The 21,056-nt window shown below is 39.5% G+C and overlaps 2 protein-coding genes across 2 annotated transcripts in view; one reads left to right on the top strand and one right to left on the bottom strand.

Annotated features, from left to right (window-relative positions):
• CCDC39_1 (Coiled-coil domain-containing protein 39) overlaps nucleotides 1–9,016 on the bottom strand; it is a 62,038-nt gene extending 53,022 nt beyond the window's left edge. Inside the window, exons 1-2 of the mRNA XM_051215314.1 lie at nucleotides 8,355–9,016; nucleotides 1,338–2,011 (exon numbers count right to left, since the gene is read on the bottom strand). The gene's annotated coding sequence lies outside the window, so the exon portion shown is untranslated. The remainder of the gene's footprint in view (nucleotides 1–1,337; nucleotides 2,012–8,354) is intronic.
• A 184-nt stretch (nucleotides 9,017–9,200) lies between these two features.
• Nucleotides 9,201–15,734, top strand: TY3BG_2 (Transposon Ty3-G Gag-Pol polyprotein). Its single transcript, XM_051208133.1, has 3 exons — nucleotides 9,201–10,196; nucleotides 10,233–10,312; nucleotides 10,354–15,734. Exon 3 carries the CDS (start codon nucleotides 11,466–11,468, stop codon nucleotides 12,249–12,251), a length of 786 nt encoding a protein of 261 aa, XP_051068523.1. The 5' UTR covers nucleotides 9,201–10,196; nucleotides 10,233–10,312; nucleotides 10,354–11,465; the 3' UTR covers nucleotides 12,252–15,734.
• Nucleotides 15,735–21,056: the final 5,322 nt, after the last annotated feature.

The raw sequence follows: 21,056 nt of genomic DNA, 5'->3' as shown, positions 1-21,056 counted from the left end.
AGATAGTCGTTCAATATCATGGATTGGTTAAAGTAAGATAATAACACTGTTGGATACCGGCTTAGTCGTCTAGAGGTTAAATGTTGAAACGCAAGATCGAAGGTCTTGGATTCGGTTCCTGAGAACGGGATCATAGATGTGCACTGATGAAGAGTCCCATACTAGAACAAAATGGTCATCTAATGCTTCCAATTTCTCAATAGTGGTCAGTTCATGATCTCAATCAAAAAACTTAATCATCTCTACAACCTCATACTGATAAAATATTCAGTTTAATGATTTGTAAAACTTACATGAAATAAATGATTGGATGAAGAGAAAGGATTAGACGAGAAGATGGCTCAGTCAAGCTATCTATTTTTAGAAAACCAACGTGGACAGGTCAATATCTTAGTTATTATAGTTATTGCCCTGTGCAATACAAACGTGATTTGATAAAGTGTCTTTTCAACAGACTCGATCGTATTTGTACAAATGACGCCATTGATGATGATGTAAAGGATTAATGACTGTTTATTGGTATTCTTTGTCCATGATTGAATCTCAAGATATTCATGACCTTCTAGTGGAAACTCATGATTGATAGATTTTAAATATGTTGAAATTAAAACAGTCATTGCCAGCAAAAGTGAATGTTTGTTGTAATATATCATAAATGGGTTGAACTTAAAATTATACCAATCAACTCTAAACAAGTCATATTAATGGCTAATTGTTTAATGTGAGACACTATGGTCCTGGGTTCGATCTCTAGCGACGACATGGGTATTAACAACAAACAGCAATCCATTGATTCTTGATCTTCAGTATTATTCTGGCTGAGATCAATATGTGAAGAATGTAACTTACAAAATAAGCAAACATCCACAAGATCCTTTTACCTAGATTATTTTTTGTACTGTAATACTCATTTTTATTACTATTGATTAACATTTATTAAAAACAAGTAACTCATAGTGATACTGGTTTGATGAAATATTATATTATCAGAAGGAGTTTTATGGAGATTTTATAAATTCTACTAGCTGAAATCATGAGTCAATTGAAGCTAGACCACCATGGAAAACCTGGAAGCACTAGACAGCCGTTTCGTCCTAGTATGGAACTCTTCAGCAGTGAGCATCCACGATCCCATTCACAGGATCCGAATCCAAGACCTTCGATCTTACATTTCAGTGCTTCCAGGTTTTAAATGGTGGTCTAGCTTCAACTGACTCATGATTTAAACTAGTGAAATATTATATTGTCTATCCATCTACATGCGTATATATATATATATACGTCTTCTTGAGTGGTTGGAGGCTATCAATGGGATACGTTGGAATTAGATCACTTACTAGTTGATTCGCTATAACAAAACGTATCTTCAATCTTAAGTGAACTGATTGCCTTTGTGAGATTCGAACTTATATCCAGTTCTCAGTGCTGATTAAATGCATCTATGGAATTATAATTGAACAGAATATACCGATTTATGTATAAAATAAGAAATATTGGTTCAATGAATAGTTTCCTTCATGGATAATTGATTTTTAACTCCATAAACTAGAAAATATATACTTGTGTTTTTCACGATGTTAATCAATAATTAAAAGAACGAAAAGCAAATGTCCGGCGCTCAAATCATGTTGTTGGATACGAAGAATCCATCTACAGGAGCTGGAAACTTCTCGTGGAGGAGCATAGGACGTCCACCAGCACTCGCCATCCAACCCTGTCCCGGGCAATCCTTTGAGCTGAAAACTCCCAGTTCCAAATCAGTCGATCAAATGTGCTGTAGGATTCTGGGGGGAATAAACGGCATATGAACATATTATTGGTAATCAGCCACCAGAAGACTCCATCGTCTATCGTTGTTACATTGTATTGTGGAGTAAGCCTCTAGATCAAAAGGCTGAAGAATGTCCCCTTTTCATTGTACATAAAGTTAATATATCAACAGTTTAATACATACTGGATGAAAATCTAATATGTAAATTGACCTCGATATCTGCCTTTCAGTTCATTAAATCTAGTTCAATTAAATGCATTGAAAGAGTAATTTAATTAACAAATAACTAAATGATTAGTGAACTGAGAAATAATTCATTTATCATTAAGAATACCATTATCAACTCACATTAGTCATATACATTGATTCACTGATGATTGATATTTCAATCAAGGTATCTTACTTAAATTCAACATAATATGCTATGGTGTGGTGTGTGCTACTGATATCGACAGATATAAGTAGTAGTAGTGGTAGTAGTATGTATGTATGTATGTATCATCAATAGAAAGTGAGATACCTAACAGCAGAAGGTTAAGAAGATTGAAGAAAAGATAACGAGAACAAAGAGTAAATGCTGTAGAAATGAAGGAACAATGAAGTATGAGATGATTGATTAACACTTTGCTGTATGGTTCTCGGATTTTACAAAGAGATTTTGTAACTGTGGTATTGAAATACATCCGACTGTCTACACTTGTATTCTCGTTCACTATAATAATACCTCATAACTTAATATAATGAGACAGAACATCTTCAAGTGAACCCCTTCAGAAATAGTTTACAAAAATTTAAGTACCTCGTTAGTTAGTTACTACCTGTCATTTATAATCCTCACCACACGTTTGTCAGTCCTGATGCTCCTCTTCACTTGCTTGTTTACTTCTGTGTATTCAACTTGTGCCTTGGCTTTCTCTGCTCTTGTTCGGCTGGTATTGATTGCTACCTTCTTGTTCCTCCTTTCTTGAATTTGATCCAGTGTATCAACAGTGATCCATTCCTTGTGGTGGTGCTTCTTGTGGCCCAGAACCTCATGAGATGTTGAATTTATTGCCCCTTTGATTATCTTCTAGTTGCTCTCCATAGTAGTTTCTTCTATATTGAGTAGATCATGAAAGGCCTGGAACTTATTGCTGAGAACTATCTTGAATTTGCTGAGTTTGTCAGTATCCCGAAGAAAAGCCGTATTGAACTTTTGTGATATTGTCCGCTCCGTTCTCCAATGCTTCTTGAGTTCCAATTTCATCTTGGCGACCAGCAAGTGATGATCTGAGGCTATATCAGCTCCTCTCTTGGTTCTCACGTCCTCCATCGTCCTCCTGAATTTCTTGTTGATGCAGATATGGTCGATTTGCTTCTGCGTAGTGTGATCCGGTGAAGTCCATGTGATTTTGTGAATGCGCTTACGTGGAAATATGGTGCCATCTGTAACCAGTTTATTGAAGGCACATAGGTTTGAGAATCTCTCACCATTTTCGTTCCTTTCTCCCAGTCCGTGTCGTCCCATGATGTCTTCATATCCAGTGTTGTCCAATCCAACCTTGGCATTTAGGCCTCCCATCAGAATTGTCAAGTTCTTTTTTGGGCACTTCTAGACGATTGACTGAAGCCTATCGTAGAATTGGTCTTTAGCGTCTTCATTGTGGTCGTTGGTAGGCACATAGCATTGGATGACGTTCATTGTAATGCCCTCTTTCTTTGTTTTGAAGGAGGCTTTGATGATTCTCGGTCCATGAGATTCCCATCCTATAAGTGCATTTTGTGCCTGCTTGGACAGCATCAATGCAACTCCCTGTGTATGTGAGGCATTTTTTTCTTCATGGCCGGAGTATAACAGAAGCTCCCCTGAAGCTAGTCGTTGTTGTCCGACTTCCGTCTAATGTGTTTCACTGATCCCAAGCACCTCTAGGTTGTATCTCCTCATTTCTGCAGCAATTTAGAAGACTCTCCCGGTCTCCCACATTGCACGAGCATTCCGTTTACCTAAATAAATGGTTGCTCGGGTTGTCAGGAGGAGCATCGGCCTCGTGACTTCCGAAGGACCTCGGCTTTCATCATGAGGCGCCATAAATCTTCTAAATGAAAACATTCTGACTCCCAGGGCAGAGTTTAAAAGGTTTGAATAATTTCTTCTGGTTGACGATTTTATAGCGAGTTAGTTTTCTACCCTCCTCCTTTATCCGGGCTTGGGACTGGCAGCAGCCCCTGGAGGGACGCCAAACGGAGTTATTACGTTGGGTGGTTATGCCATAAACACTAAACAGTGTGATAATTGTGAATAAAATTTGTTAATTTATATTTACAGACGAAAAATCACATTTATCATCCATGTCATTTGTAATATAGTAAGTCACTGAAAATGATTTTGGATGTTTCGCTCAATTTCGTAAATTGGTTGAAGTTAGACATTAACATCATTGGATACCAGCTCAGTTGTCTAGAGGTTAAGGGTTCACGCACGAGACTCATATGTTTGGGATTCGAATCTCGCGAGGCGGAATAGTGGATGCGCACTACTGAGGAGTCCCACAATAGGATGAAACGGTCGTTCAGTTCTTCCAGGCTTTCCATGGTGATCTAGCTTCAATTGACTCAAGATCTCGATTATTAAAAAAAGATTTAACGAGTTTCAGTTTCTTTAAAAGCAACTGGCGTAAAAGTCGAATTCTTTGATCAAAGCTGTGTTGAGATTATGCTTATAATTCTTCGAATACAGCCACCTAATTGAGATTTTATATGTCCGGAAGCAATTGGTTGGGAACACAGGCTTGTGGTGGTTCGCAATAGTGACCATGACGTATCTGTAATCTCCATAGAACTTAAACTTCCAATGGGGTTAACGCCCACACCACCTAGTTTTGCAATCTGTAGTATTACTATTGACTTATTCGGACAGTGATTTGCTTGCAGTAGAACTGAGATATTTGCGACTGATTGATCACTGATCAGTAACGACCAATGTTATGTTTGTCTAGCCTTTTAGTGTCAACCGATTCTATAAGAAATACACATCCATCATCATGATGAAATTCAGAAACCTTCTGGTAGTTTTATAAAAACGGACTTCCTATTTAACAACCTACTTAAATTCTAATGACAGATATGAGCATACTGGTGAATAGTTTTGTGATGGATTTCCTTATATGCCATTTAGAAGCCATGATAGATAAAGTCAGTGATGTTAAATGTTGCGATATCGCAACTTGACCAAAGTTCAGAATATAAATCAGTGGATCTTAACTCATTGATCTAGGGATCCCAAGTACCTCATAAGATCACTAGGTTCCATGGGCTTGATACGTGGTTGGGATATTAGTTTTTATTGAACAACAAACCTTATAATAAGACGAACATAACTGAAATTAGTTTAGTAAAGTAACTTAAACAAGTCTCCATAAGTCACAATGATAAATAATCAGTAGTTTTCATTATTAAACAAATTTTGAATTCTGACATTCATCGGTAAAATAAATCTTAGTATGTCATACTGTAGTGAGCGAGAATACAAGTGGAGATAATCGTGTGTATTTGAACACCAAACTTACAGAAATTACTTGCTTACTTACGCCTGTTACTTCTCGTGAAGGAGCATAGGATACCCACCAGTGTTCTTCATACAACCCTGTCCTGAGCAATCCTTTTAAGCTCCTTCCAGTTGTTATTCATCCTTTTCATATATGCTTCTATTTCCCAAAGTAATGTGTTCTTTGGTCTTCCTCTTTTCCGCTTCCCTTTAGGATTCCAAGTTAGCGCTTGCCTTGTGATGCAGTTTGGTGATTTCCGTAATGTATGCCCTATCCATTTCCATCGTCTTTTCCTAATTTTCTCTTCATTCGGAAGGTGATTTTTTCACTCCCGCAGTAGACTGCTGCAGATTGTATCCGGCCAATGAATCTTGAGTATCTTGTGTAGACAACTATATATAAATACCTGTACCTTACAGAACATCTTAGTAAAATCTGAGAACTCTACAGTAAATACTTCATTTGCAAAATGTTAATCAATCATCTCAAACTTCATTGTTCCTTCATTTCCACATCAATCATTCTCTGTTGTTGTTGTTGTTGTCTTTTCTTCAAACTTCCTAACCTTCTGCTGCCATGTATTTCACTTTCGATTGATGATACATATTACTTATATCTGTCGACATCAGTAGCACACACCACAATTTTAGGAAAAATCTCAAATCTAGAATTATCTTTTATCCGTTCTCCCTATTCATGGACTATGAGAAGTATGTAGAATTTTCGATCGTGTCCATAAACCATCTAATGTTGAACTATGATTGAAAACCTCGAAGCACTGGACGACCGTTTCGTCCTAGTATTGGACTCCTCAGCAGTGAGCGTCCAAGATCCCATACACAGAACTCAAAAAAATTCATTATTTCACTCAAAATAACTAGTGTTATTTTGTTGATGATGAATGGTGACCTGCAGGTTTTTGTTTCGATTACTTTGAGCGACTTGAAATTACGCCACAAAATCTACAATAAATCTTACTTTATAGTATAAAGGCTAATAATGAAATCTGACTAATCAAATTAAATAGATAAATCATGGTTTAAACTAGTTACTTTTAAGGTGAATGTTAAATAGTACAACTATTAAGTTATATCTTGAAGACTGAAGTTCCTGGATTCTAGTCTTGCATACGAGATCGTAGTTGCACATTGTTCACCAGTCCCATACTACGACGAAATCGCCGTCCATTGCTTCTAGGTTTCTCATGGTGGTCTAGTTGTAATTGAATCATGAATTCAACTATCAAATTAAGTACAATATTCACCCCCCCCATTCTGATAATAATCACTTAGTTCATTGATTGAACTTTGAACAATAAATCTCACTGTACCACATATTTATATAGTTACCTAATGTGTATTTACATCGAAATGCTGAGTTTTGTGGTACATTTAAATGGAATATATATATAAGTCGTTTAAAAACAACTAAGAATAACTTATGTTAAACAAGTGAAACATTGTAGCTAATTGTTAAGTGTTAGGTAATAACAGAATACTGGTTATAGGACATTCATAACATGAATCGTACGTATTACGTACACTTGAAGGATAGACTGATGTATCAACAGTTTACTTTATAAAAGTCAACTAGACCATCATGGAAGAACCTGGTATCACTGGACGACCGTTTAATCCTAGTATAGAACTCCCCAATAGTGTACATCCATGGTTCCGCCTTGTGAGATTCGAAGCTAGGACTTATCAATCTCGTGAGTGAACACTCAACCTCTAGACCACTGAGCCGGTATTCAGTGGTGTTAATGTTTAACTTCAAATAATTCACGAAATTGCATCACCTTCCACCATTATTTTCAATGAGTTACTATTTTACAACAGTCCTGGTTGAACTTCACTGGTCTATGATTTGGTGTAGCTTTAATTAACTCATGAATTCAACCATTAAATGATTAGATTCTCCACAAAACCCTTTTCAACATCAATCATGTAACCCCACGTCTACGTGACAATAACATATACATCATGATTTCAGACTTTACTAAGAGATTCTGTCACCTTATACTCAAGTATATTTGATTGTCTACATTGGTGTTCTCGTTCACTACATGTTGATTGTTGACTAATTTGAATATTATGTAACTGACTGCCCCCAAATGCCTTGGTACGGTCGAGAGTGGGGAGAGTCCGCTCTCCCTATCCAAATGCTCTCAAATGGCCACGCGTATACAGCCTCTGCAAAAGAAGTCCTACTCACTGCCTTCTCGTTGCGGGGCTGTTGTTTACGAAGTTGAGAGGACGAAAAGCGAATGTCCGGCGCCTTAACCGGGTTGGTGGACATGGAGAGTTCACCTAGGGGAGTTGGAAAACCGTGATTCCAAACCAATCGTGTACATGGGCTCCAGTATCCTGAAGGAACAAATGGCGTATGAACCGATTGTTGGTCACCGGCTTCCATGGGACTGCATCTCCTGATGTTGCTCCACTGCCTTGTGGATCAGACCTTCAGGTCGAATGCTCGGGGAGTGGCCCCCTAAGAAAACCACCTGCTTCGGTCTGGGCACCCGGACAGTATCACAGCCCTCACACATATCAAATGAGATTTGTGTGGCGCACATGTATTTGGTGCCTCCTTGTACCAATATCTATGTGTTAGAATAAAATAAATAAATAAATTTGTAACTGACTACTTTATTTAAGTAAACACTTAGGATTACTTGACTTCTACTTAGGAATTAAATAAATTAAGCCAAATAATGGGTGGGTCTTTTAAATGAGTCAGTCACATTTCTCAATTTTGAAATCTCTTCAATCGATTTGTACATCTATAAAGGGTGTGTAGAAGTTTCACATTATGCATATCTTGGTGTAACGGAAGAGAGTATCTACATATATATATAGTGTTAGTTTATCTTAGTTACATACACTGGTTGTACAGTTGTAGTATTTAATTGAAACGGTTAACAATAGTTTGATCCGACGAAAGTTTGCTTATTTACTTCGTATTCTGCTCACGTTTAAATCCGTTTGTGGATATAAAAACAAAAAAATGACTTGAAACTAAATATAGTATTTAGACATTGAAATTACGTGTTTGCTTACTTACTTACGGCCGTTACTCCTCATGGAGAAGCATTGATCGACCATTAGCATTCACCTTTCATCTTTGTCCTGAGCAATTCTTCCGAGTTACTTCAAGTTGCTATTCATCCTTTTTATGTCTACTTTCAATTCCCTACTCAGTGTGTCCTTCGGCCTTCCTCTTTTCTTTGCTTTCTTGCATTCAGGATTTCAAGTAAGCGCGTGCCTCATGATGCAGTTCTTGATTTCCATAATGTATGTCCTATCCACTTCTAGTGTCTTTTCTTAATTTCCTCTTCAGTTGGAATATGGTTTGTCCACTTCCACAATAGGCTGTGAGAGAGGAACTATGTTCATTATTCTATGATTGTTGATGGGTAAGATCACTTGCAATTCCAAACAAGAAACACAGACGACTAATCGAAGAAAGTTTTCTTATTATCGATATTATTTACCGGACATATACAATTAAGTTTAGAATAATGTAACTAACGTAGTGGTTTACTGAAATACACAAAGTGATCCCAATATCCAATATCTTTGTGGTGATCTTACACCAGACAACTGGTTTTGCCTCGGCCTCCCTATGTTAATGAACGACTTTAAGTCATTGGCATAGTCTAGTAAGGATAATTTAGTCATCCGAGTGAAATAGCCTTAGTGAATTAGACATTTATCTGTATGTTTGCATATTCTAAATCAATCAAATCCGTCAAAACAACGTAATATTTGTAAGCCAGTTTATTCACAAAGTACACATTAAGTGCATAGTTTTGGTGGTTACAAACGGGTAACTAAAGGTACATGTTCAATTATTAAATATATAAATAACTCTTACTGTCTAGCAAAAATCATTTAAATCGTACATTCAAATCTCTGTCAACACTGTGAATGAAGCAGAAGCATGATGTTGCAACTACTTTGCATATAGAACAAAATACTTTGATGGGGTTTTGTTCTCTGAGATGGATGGTTTGGTCGTGGAGCTTTCATCGTTCTTCTGAACGATATCATTAGTAAAAACTTTAGATAGAATTGAAGTGCTCGAATTTCACAGCTTGTCCTGTTCACCTCGATGGTGATTGGTTCTTTGTTTTGGTTGCATCTCCCATCGATTTGATTTTTGGTCCTCCTACTTCTAGACCTCACAAAAGGTAAGTGACTTTCAGAAATGTAAGTGAATGAGGATTGATACATATCTTGGACCAAGTAACATGACGCAAAATGACCGTAAGCACATGTTAAATAAATAAGAAAAACAAAACTAATATCAGTAACTAAGAACAGGTTTGATGGTATTATTAATATTGGTGAACCTTACCTGTGAAGACAGTATAACTATGTAATATTCAGTCAGACAAGACTATGAGATACATAGTAAATTATTTTGGAAGGTATCATAAGGAATTAAGAACGTCAAGACAGCCCAACTGTGCGGAGCTTAAATATGAAGAACTACCACAACCAGCATCAAAAAGTTACAAGTATTTATATACAATTGTTTACGTAAGATACTCAATATCCGTTGACCGGGTACCATCAGCAACAGCCTACTGTGGGAGAGAAGAAACCAGCTTCCAAATGAAGAGGAAATTAAGAAAAGACACTAGAAGTGGATAGGAAATAAATTACGAAAATCACCAAACTGCATCACCAGGCAAGCTCTCATTTTGAATCCTGATGGGAGACGGAAAAGCGGAAGGTCGAAGAACACACTGAACCGAGAATTGGAAGCACATATGAAAAGGATGAACAGAAACTGGAAAGGATTGCTGAGGACAGGGTTTGATGGAGAGCGCTGATGAGTGTCCTATGCTCCTCCAAGAAAGGTAAAAGGAGTAAGTAAAGTAAAAAAATATGGAAGTAAGCAAGTAATCTATAATGCTACAATTCACACAGATGTTCCTTTTTCGTCAACCATCGATAGTACAGTATTAACGAAGTGTTAAAGTAATAAGAAATCACAAAACAATTTCTAGGTAAGATTTTAACTACTTATGAGTAGCATATTTTCTAAAAGTTAGATGTTACAACCAATTCAGAGATCACATTTCGAGCTGTAATCTTGTGGGAGTGTTTAGTCGAGATATTTCAGGCAATAGTGTTCATTAAAACAAAAGTCGTCATTAATGTGGAATCCTTACGAAACTATTTTTCTTCAGGAGTTATTAGTCAATACACTATGAGACTTTCAATTTATTCTCTAAAGACGTAGGAGCATGTTTTGTTTGTCTTAGGAACATTCTATGCATATCCTGGCTTCTCTATTTCACTTGTTATTAATTGTGTGAAAGAAACACGATTCATAAAACTTTACAGTCGATCATTGAATTTATACTGCTTGACAAAGGTAATGTCTGAAAAATGTGGGTGATTAATTGCTATTAATTAATCTTGGACGATAGTAAATCGAAGGGAGATTAATTTATAGTACTTTTCAATAACTCGAGATCTGAAGGCTAAAACAGGTTTGAAAAATGGTGATATTTCAGTGAATATTCCCCAAAAAATTGTAGTTGTTTTATTCACAATCATCGCCAATACTCCAGTCAGTCATAAGAATGGATTGAGTTAACAACGACCAATATTCAAAGTAAAATTCCATAGGGCTTTGCTCATAAAATCGGTGACAGTTGAAGAAAAAGACCTTAGATGAACTCTTGGTTATTATCATATAAACCAAGACAATCAGCAAATCGAAGACTTTATAAACTTACTTTTTCTCATTTTGGGTCAGTTCTACCTTGAATGAACTGTGAAACAGTGTAATCTCAACTCGTTCATCAGACAGCTTTAGAAATAGACTAGATGGTTTACTATTCTACACTTGAAAAACTTTAATCTGACCCCTATTATTAATTTTGCTCAATAAGCGTTAATCAACTAGTAATATTTTAGTTTACCCTGTACTACTGAAGTTTCATTAAATCTAAGACTAGTTATCATTCTGAACCTTCTTATTTAACTGAAAGTCGTGAAACTGTACCACTTTTACTATTACATTTTATTGTGTCCCTGTTACTGTTCAGCACGTGTGTGTTTATTTTTTTCCCTGTAATTAACTTTATTATTTAGCGTTTTCGTACTGGTTGCATTAATTTGTATTTTAGAAAAAGGTTATAATTGTTGGATATGTACGTCGTAACTTCTTTTTCTGGTTGCAGATTATTTCTAGTCAAGATTAGGCATCCGATGGACCCATTTTATCAACCACTACTCGATAAACATCCTGGGATACACCAAACTCGACCGAAATTACCATGTGTAACCAGTAATGTTACACATCACATCACGACCACAGGACCTCCTGTATTCTCGAAAGCGCGCCGACTGACTTCCGAAAACCTAAGGAATGCGAAAACCATTCACGATCGTTACCCGTTGTCTCACATTCACGATTCGACAGCTACTTTGAGAGGTAAAACTGTCTTTTCGAAAATCGACTTGGTTAAAGCGTATAACCAGATCCCTATGGCTACTGACGATATTCCGAAAACAGCTATGATAACTCCCTTCGGAATCTACGAATTTTTGCGAATGCCTTTCGGTCTAAGAGGCGATGCACGACCCTTCCAAAGCTTCATAGACGATGTCTTTCGAGGTCTCATCTTCGTACACGCGTATGTTGACGACTGTCTAATAGCCAGTCCGGAATCACATCCCAAGCATCTGTATCTTGTTTTCGAACGACTACAAAAACATGGCATTACTGTAAACATTCAGAAGTGCCAGATCGAAACTGGCTCATTAGACTTCCTAGGACACACTATGGATGCTCAAAGCATTCGATCCCTTAGAACCAAAGTGGCGGCCATTCTGGTTTACCCAGAACCCAACACCATCAAGAAATTACGCATGTTTAACGGCCTTGTAAGTTTCTATAGACGGTCCACACCGAAATGCGCGTTACTTATGTAACCCCTTACTGGCGAACTTCGTGGAAATGCGAAATCCATTAAATTGGACGACACCGCACGAAAATCATCCTCCAAAATTATGGAACTTATCGCTCAGGCAACAATGCTTGCTCATTAGGACACTGAAGCACCCATTAGTATTGCAGTAGACGCATCTGACTCAGCAATCGGAGGAGTTTTACAACAATGGGTTAACAAATCCTGGCAACCTTTGGCATTTTTCTCTAGAAGGTTTCTAGACAGTGAGTCGAGGTACAACACATTCGGTAGAGAACTCCTTGCTATGTATTGTGCTGTATGGCATTTTCAAGGCCGTGAATTCACCTTCATACATTCAACGCATTTCTGGAGCAAACAATGTAGTTGCAGACGCCTTGCCTCGAATAACTTCCTTGAACAGTTTCCAAGGAATCGACCTTCTTAAACTCTCCCAGCTTCAAAAAGAAGACATTGATCTTCAGCACGAGTTGTCGTCTACAACACTCAAGCCACTCATCAAATAAATGGGAACAGGTAAGGGATCGCCCAATCGTGCCAAAACGTTATCGACGCAACGTCTTTAATACGTTGCACAAACTTTCTTATCCAGGTGTTCGTGCAACAATCAATCCTATAGCAGAACGGTTTTGCTGGCCTGGTACTATTAAAGACGTGAAGGAGTCGGCACACCCCTGTGTAAGCTGCCAAAAATCTAGGGTCATCAGACACAACAATTATCCCTTACGCTCATTTAAAACTCCTGATGCTCGTTTCGACCAAGTTCATCTGGCAGGAGCTTTACCAGATCCAAATGGATACTCTCATCTCTTAACCTGCATAGACCGTCTCACCCGATGGCCAGTACCTAACAAAGACATCACTGCTGAAACAGTGACCCGTGCCTTCGTCGAACGATGGGTAGCAAACTTCAGCTGTCCCTCAACTACCACTACAGACCGCGGACGTCAGTTCGAATCTGAACTTTTCCGTTACCTCACCACAATTTTAGAAATCACTCGCTTCCGAAAGACCACCTACCACACACAAGCAAATGGGTTGGTAGAACTAAAAGCTTCGCTATCAGCTGCAAACGTTTCACAGTGAACCGAAGCTACTCCACTCGTTTTACAAGGTATCCGCAATGCAGTGAAAGCAGACATTGGATACACTGCAGATAAACTGGTTTATGGAACGACACTTCGACTTACAAGGGAATTCATGGATCCTTCATCCTCTTCAATGGGCATGGATCTAACCTCCTACACGAACAGGCTTACGAACGCAACGCGTTCAGTTAAACCTGTTTCCACTCGACCTCAATCAACCGATGTTTTCGTTTAACCTGACTTGCAATATAGTACACACGTATTCGTACGTCGAGACTCGCATCGACGACCTTTCGAATCAGCATATCAAGGACCTTTCAAAGTTCTTCAACGCGGATCTAGTACTACATAGTCGATAAGAGCGGAACAAACGATAGCATTAGCATCGATCGCCTCAAAACAGCGTATTTAGAAGGAAATCCTATACACGTCGATTTTCCTTTGGTACGATCGAATGACACGACTCCTACACTTATAATACCTCGTCCAAAAGCCAACACGCATGACGATACTTCAACAGAATCTGAAAATAAACCTAAAACAACGCGTTCTGGAAAAAGCGTAAGATTTCCAGAACATTTAGACGACTACTGCACATAAGACACCAGTTAACATTTTGCTTCATCTCGTTTTTCCACGGCATTACATATAATATTAAAAAATCAATTTTGATATGCTTATATCTACATATATTTATTATTTTGCTAATATGTATATCAAAAATTTGAAAAAAAACACTTTGTAAAAATCGCTTTTACGCTATCACATGCACATTAGTTTATTTTCTCTTTATTCGCCCACTTTTTGTCTTAAAGCGCGTACGAGTATATTTCGACATGCACTTACATATTCTTATTTTCTTTTCCAGCCATCCTGGAAAAGACGATACAAAGAATGATGAGGTTTACGAGGAACCAAACTTCTCATTGTAGATTTTTTTTACTATATTGTACTTCATAGTCACTTATAGTAAGGAAGGACGACCAGACGATGCTAAACCTAGCAAGTTATCAGAAGAGTGTTTACCACTGACAAACTCGATGGGTTTAACCTTCTGGCTGGCCACGTCTTAGGATCATCACTAACCCACTAGGGGGAAGTGATCTATAGCTGTAAATAAATCCCCAAAATAAATAGTTCTGTAGGTTTTCGACATTGGATACTGACCGCATGTTTTGGTGGACTCACCTAGCTGAAGGCGCTCGGTCATGCCTCCGCACCAGATCACGAGTGGGAACGCCGTGCTCAACAGCCCCTGCAATCGCTAGCCAGATTAGATCAGATGATCGTCGATATATTGATAGCCTATTAAATATATCTTCGAACCTCCTCGCTTCTATCTTTTTATTTCACTTGGTGGATACGATTCATATTAGGTGTTGCTGGGTTAAAGCGTTGTCAAACTCCGAATCCCTGTGGCATCTTCAAGATTTCTGCTAATTGTCGAAGCAGTTGAGCTGCTGAACACTGTTTGAAAGCTTTTTTCAAATAAAAAGCAAACTATAAATTATACGAAGCAACTGTAGTTTCTCGAAGATTTAGTGAGTGATATCCATGATTCGGTATCAGACGTGAATAGAACCATCAGTGTGAGCCCTCAAAACGCCACAGAAAATAGGGAAACCAATGCATGAAGAGCTAAAAAGAAAACGAACAAGAGCGCAACGAAGCATCAAATAACAAGGAGTTCCAAAATGCAAATTGACGGACACAGCCACGGGTTTCTTCATCAACGCAACGAGAATTTCTCAGTGCCTCATCTGCACATTACAGAAGGTCAACAGGACTGTATGAGTTTAGTCTTAACGTCATGTGATGCATCGCATGATATGTTGTTATCGCTGTTACTATAATATCTAGGGTATCAGTCAGTGACTTGACTAAGTGCCACATATTAGACTTCTTTGGAACCTGGAGAATTGAGAAATTTCTTGATTTCTACTATAGTGTATCAGAAACTTTTTAGTGGGTTGTCAATAGGAAGTTAAGCTGAATTTCAAACGTTTCTCGTGAAAACCAGTACTTAGTGGAAAACTGCAAGGCTGTTATAAGCCGTTTACTTTATATTCTATGTATAATTAAACTCCAGAGTGATGTTTAGTTTATGCTGATGTCAATATTTAGCGAGAAGTAACAAGAGGTGCAGCTACATGTACATTTTAGATCGACTTGGATGTTCTGGTTGGCTGGACTCAAGTGCCAATGATCCTTATCAGCAGGTCCGACTGTGCTTGTATACAAATCCAGGCTACAGAAGCAAATAATTACAGCATTGAATAACACCAGTACCCACTACAACAGTGATCTAGAGGCAATAGTGAGATAAGACTCTAAGACCACAAGTGACTATAGGGTAGTTTCAAATATTCATTTCGGAACTTCTTGGCATCAAGGTCAACATCTATGAAGTTGAACATATGCGTGTTCATCAATGTGCACACCCCTGGCGGGATCGAAACTAGAAAACTGTCATCAAGCTGAAATCCCCTGTTTAAAGAAAAAGTTTGATATCTTGGAAAAAATAAATTGAGCGGATACCCATCTGATTTCAAAACTTTATGGTTTACTTTATACAGGATTGCTTGATAAGCTAGACCTCTCAAATCGGTCCTCCTTCAGATTAAGAGGTGATCTAATTTTGATGTAAAGAACTGTCAGAAATGATTTTGGGCCTGACACATCCTCTCTTTTTTCTCCTACAAGATCAGTACAACTCATAATAGGCAAGTTCAAAAACCAAGAACAAACAGAATGCACGTCGCATAAACATTATCAAACTGAGTTATCAACTTTTGGTGTCTACACTCTTATATGTCTCACTCAAGAGACGTTTATACATTCGCATAAGCTTATTATAAAAACCCTTCTGTTCTCAGTACATGCATCTGAACCTGAATATATTTGAAACTGGATATTTAGGGTCATATTTCGACCGACAGTTGACCGCGCTTTTCGAACGGGAAGTTTAGTCCTAACGTGATTTGCATTTATCAAACTTTTGCTGTGTTCTTACGCAACAAAAGTACCATTTCAGTTCTAAAGAATCTATCCTGAGCTATACGTTCGGTAGATTACTTTTTTTTTGAGTTTCACTATATTTAATAGTTACCTGTGGTTTTGCCTCAGCTTACTATTCGGTTTTTTTTTTGTTTTTCACCTATAGACTAGTTTCAGTTTATATCACTCGTTTTGTCCATTTTTGTCCGTTTTCAGTGTGCTTTTTAGTGTTTTTTTTAAAAGGTCCTAGGCTCTTGCAAGCATCTATAACATAATTTGCTTCAACACCGTCATGAAAAACTCATGCAAACGTCCGGGATGCCGTTTTGCTGTCACAACTGGCATGCAGTGCGACAACTGCAAAGGTTGGTTCCACGAAGCATGCACAGATCTGACAGCAACTGCTTACAACAGACTCAGCAAATCAGAGCAAAAGTGGGTGTGTGTCACGTGCAACACAGACTCCGTAGTCTTGCTGAGTAACATCATTGTCCTACTGACAAGTCTTCGGAACAAGTTGTCAGTTAACTTAAAATACGATAGTAAAAAAACTGATATACAAACAAGAGAGTGCAACGGACTCAAAAACAGGGATATCGATAGGTATTCCATCGATGGAGCATCCACCCACACTAACGACGACGTGTCGAGGCTCAGTACCATCATTACGTCGACGGTACTGAACTCCCTAGGCAAACTCGGGTCTCCCGGCTCAGGGTCCCCGAACACAACAGTGGTTGCCAAAAACCCTGCATGTGATTCGACCCACGTTAAGAGAGCCCAAAAGAACCAGACATCACCGCCTAAGCCGAGCAACCCAAGAGTTGCTGCACGGAAAATAACTGGTAATTTAGTCGCACAGTCTACCCCCAAGACTGTTCGTCCGGTCAATAAAGAGCCCATGATTCATAAACGCACACTGACCTCCAAACAACAAGTTACTAAACCTGAACCCATCGTGAAACCTGGTAAATTAACAACAGTTCGTGACGATTCTCTCATTATCATGAACCTCGTTGACAAGCCTGATCTTCCTCTCAGTCTGCAGGACAAAAACGACAGGATGCTCTGGGGTGAATTGAACAAGAAGCTCGAACTTCCTAGAATAGAGCCTTTGACGGTCACCCGGCTCACTCGAGGAAAGGATTCTAAGCATCTAAATCACCCGAGGCTTCTCCGAGTAACACTTAAGGCTGCTACCGACGTAGAGGACGTCTTGCTAGCAAGCCACTTGCTGAAATCAGATGGTAACGTAAGAATACTGCCCGACATACCGTACTCTGAGCGCAGTATCATACGAAACGTCCCTAAAGAATCTCGTGAGAAGTTTTTCCGCGGAAGAAACATAATTGTCCAAGGTATACCGGAAAATGCAGACCCTACTCAATCAAATTCTGACATCAGGGAATGGAAATTCATCAAACAGTCCTTGAGGCTCAAACACATACTGACTCAGCATGTGACGAGACTAGCCAAGAAGGACGGTGATCTTAGACCCCGTCTAATGAAGATAACCTTCCCATCTTCCCACATGGCGGCTGCAGTTCTGGAAGCATTTCGTGCTAATAGACGTCGATTGCCACCTGGAATCCACATGCACCCGGATAGGCCATACGAAGTTAGGACCAAGAACAAAGACAAGTTGGAGCTGACCATTCCACTTGTGGACTGTCTAAACGATAAAAAAACGTGTAAAGGACAGGGCCTACCACCTCGGCAAACCTCACATAGGTGGGCTACCTGTCCATTCACATAAGGTTCATACAGAAAAACAGGACGAAGCTCACGCGTTCCAAATTGAAAGCATAAACTGCTTATATATGAACGCCGCGAGTCTACCAAACAAACTGGATGAACTACGTGAACTAAGCAACGCTAATAAGGCCCATCTGATAGGAATATCTGAAACATGGATATCTTCTCAGTTCTCGGACCAAGAGTTAGCATTGCCTGGGATGACTTTGTTCCGCAACTACAGAAAAACAGGAATTGGGGGCGGAGTAGCCATATACATAAGCTCTTGCTTGGAGGTGCACCAGGTTCACAACCTCGAGTTTAACAATCTTGAGGAATCCATATGGTGCTCTGTAAGATTGTCTAGTACTTCCAGGTGTCTAGTCGGAGTCATTTACAGGAAGCCAACTGCCGACACCGAGTACGATAGTCGTATGCTGGAAGGACTATCCCGCTCTATCCGTCTCGGTTTCACACACATCCTGATTCTAGGGGACTTTAATCTCCCTAGAGTCAACTTCGCGGAACACACGTACACTGGAGGCGACAACTCAATTGAAGCTCGGTTCTTCAACCTCATCGATGACTTGGGCTTATATGAAAATGTGAGGTCGGCAACTCGTTGGAGAAACAGTCAGACACCATCGCGCTTAGACTGTGTATTCACTAACGAAGAATTCCTAGTCGACAACCTCTCAATCCTGGCTCCCCTGGGAAAAAGCGATCATGCCGTCATAGCCTTCAGTTTTGTCATCAAAACTAAGCTAAGGTATCCCAACAATAATTTGCGTTGAAATTTTAAACGGCTGAATGTGCCAGCTCTACATGACTATCTACAACAGGTGGTTTGGGATGTTCACCCTCAAATCGATGTGGATGGTCATTGGGACTTCTTACTGCACACGCTCTTATGTGCTACAGACCATTCAGTTCCTCAAACGGTTCCCAAAAGCTTCAAGCCACCTACAGTAATCAAGAACCGTACCCTTCGCCTCCTAAGCCGCAAACGGCACTGTTGGGCGGAATACAAACGAACTAATAACGATGGAGCGTATAGGCAATACAAACATATCAGGAACACATGCACGAAGGCTATAAGAGAAGACAGGCTTCAGTACCAAACAAAGCTTATGGACAAATTCGCCTCTAACCCTAGAAGCCTATTCCGTTATGCAGCCTCTCTTCGTCAAGCCAAAACAGGAGTTTCTCAACTGCTAGGTCTTAACGGCCCGACCAACAACGATGGCGACGCTGCTAACCTTCTGGCGGCCCATTGCTCTCAAACATTTCAACCGGCTGACATCAACTTTATTGACGACAGTCTCATCTCCAACTCCACAGGACTTTCTGAAGTGGACCTAAGCGCTGACTTGGTGTTCCGGAAATTGCAGCACTTAAGACTTGACACTTCTCCTGGCCCGGATATGGTTCATCCTGCCATACTGAGGGAGGCAGCCTCAATCCTGGCAACGCCGCTTAGCGTGATGTTTTCACACTCGCTTAGCCGAGGCAAATTACCGGAAAACTGGAAGTTGGCTCACATCACACCAATTTTCAAAGGTGGTCGACGCAATGGACCTTCAAGTTATCGGCCGGTGGCTCTTCTGTCATTACCTTCAAAACTCATGGAGTCCCTGATATGCGACGGTTTAAATGACTATCTACTGTCCTTAAATTTCTTCTCACCCCAACGGCATGGTTTCAGGAAGGGTTACTCTTGTATAACCAACCTGCTGACTGCGGTGGACAGACGGACAAGCATACTCGATTGCAAGGGAAAGGTTGATGTCATTTACCTTGATTTCTCAAAAGCTTTTGATAAGGTTAACCACTTGTGTCTTATCAACAAGCTCAAACGACTAGGTATCAAACCACCTCTAATCGATTGGCTTACTTCATACCTAAAAAATCGACACTTTAAGGTTAGGGTTAATTTCACTTTATCTCTGGCTATGGAATGTCCTAGTGGGGTCCCCCAGGGCTCAGTACTAGGGCCTCTTCTCTTCTTGATCTACATAAATGATCTTCCTCAACAGGTAACGTCAGACTTACTACTTTTTGCCGACGACGTGAAACTTTGGAGAGAGATACGCAACCAAGACGATACACAGGCACTTCAGGAGGATCTGACGCGACTTCAAAGTTGGGCAGACGATAACGGACTTACCTTTAACACTTCAAAGTGTAAAGTAGTCCATCTGCGACATGTCGCAAACTACAGTTACAACTTAGGAAACTCCTCTCTAGTAGTATCCCAAGTCGAAAAAGATTTAGGAGTCCTGGTGCCCCATGATTTAAAGTCTTACGCTAACTGTGACAAAAATGCCTTCCGAGCAAACCTTGCACTGGTAACGTTGAAGCGCATTTTTGGACAGTTTGACGGACGAACTTTCCATACAATCTTCAATAGTTTCATCCGTCCCCATTTAGAGTACGGAAACATAGTACTCCCCCCTCACTCCATAAGGACAAGGTCACTTTGGAGCGTATCCAACGGCGAGCCACGAAATCAGTTCGAGGACTCAAATCTAAGCCTTACGAAGAACGCCTCCGTTCACTAGACCTTTACCCACTAGAATATAGGCGTCTTAGAGGTGATTTACTAATGGCTTATAGTATTCTTAACACTTCTGGACATCCTCTTAAACACCTACTTAAGCTTAGTTCGAATAATAACCTAAGGGGTAACACCCAGAAACTGGAAACACAACATAGCAAGACGGAATGTAGACACAACTTCTACTCCTTAAGAGTTGTCAAATGCTGGAATTCGCTGCCGGCCGAGCTAGTCCAAGCGACTTCTCAGGAATCCTTTAAGAGGCACTTGACCTATTCTTAAGGACCAAGGACAGCATCACACTATGATTTACCAATTTCTTTTCCTCCTTTTTTGTTAACATACCTAGGCTCCTGCCTGGAGGATTTGGTGACCCCCTGCTACTAGACACGGAAGCCTGTTAAGCGAAAGCTTCTTCTATTCCGTCCACAAC

Source organism: Schistosoma haematobium, chromosome 2, assembly GCF_000699445.3.
Source record: "Schistosoma haematobium chromosome 2, whole genome shotgun sequence".
Lineage (NCBI taxonomy): Eukaryota > Metazoa > Platyhelminthes > Trematoda > Strigeidida > Schistosomatidae > Schistosoma > Schistosoma haematobium.
This window is presented reverse-complemented; position numbering and strand designations above follow the sequence as displayed.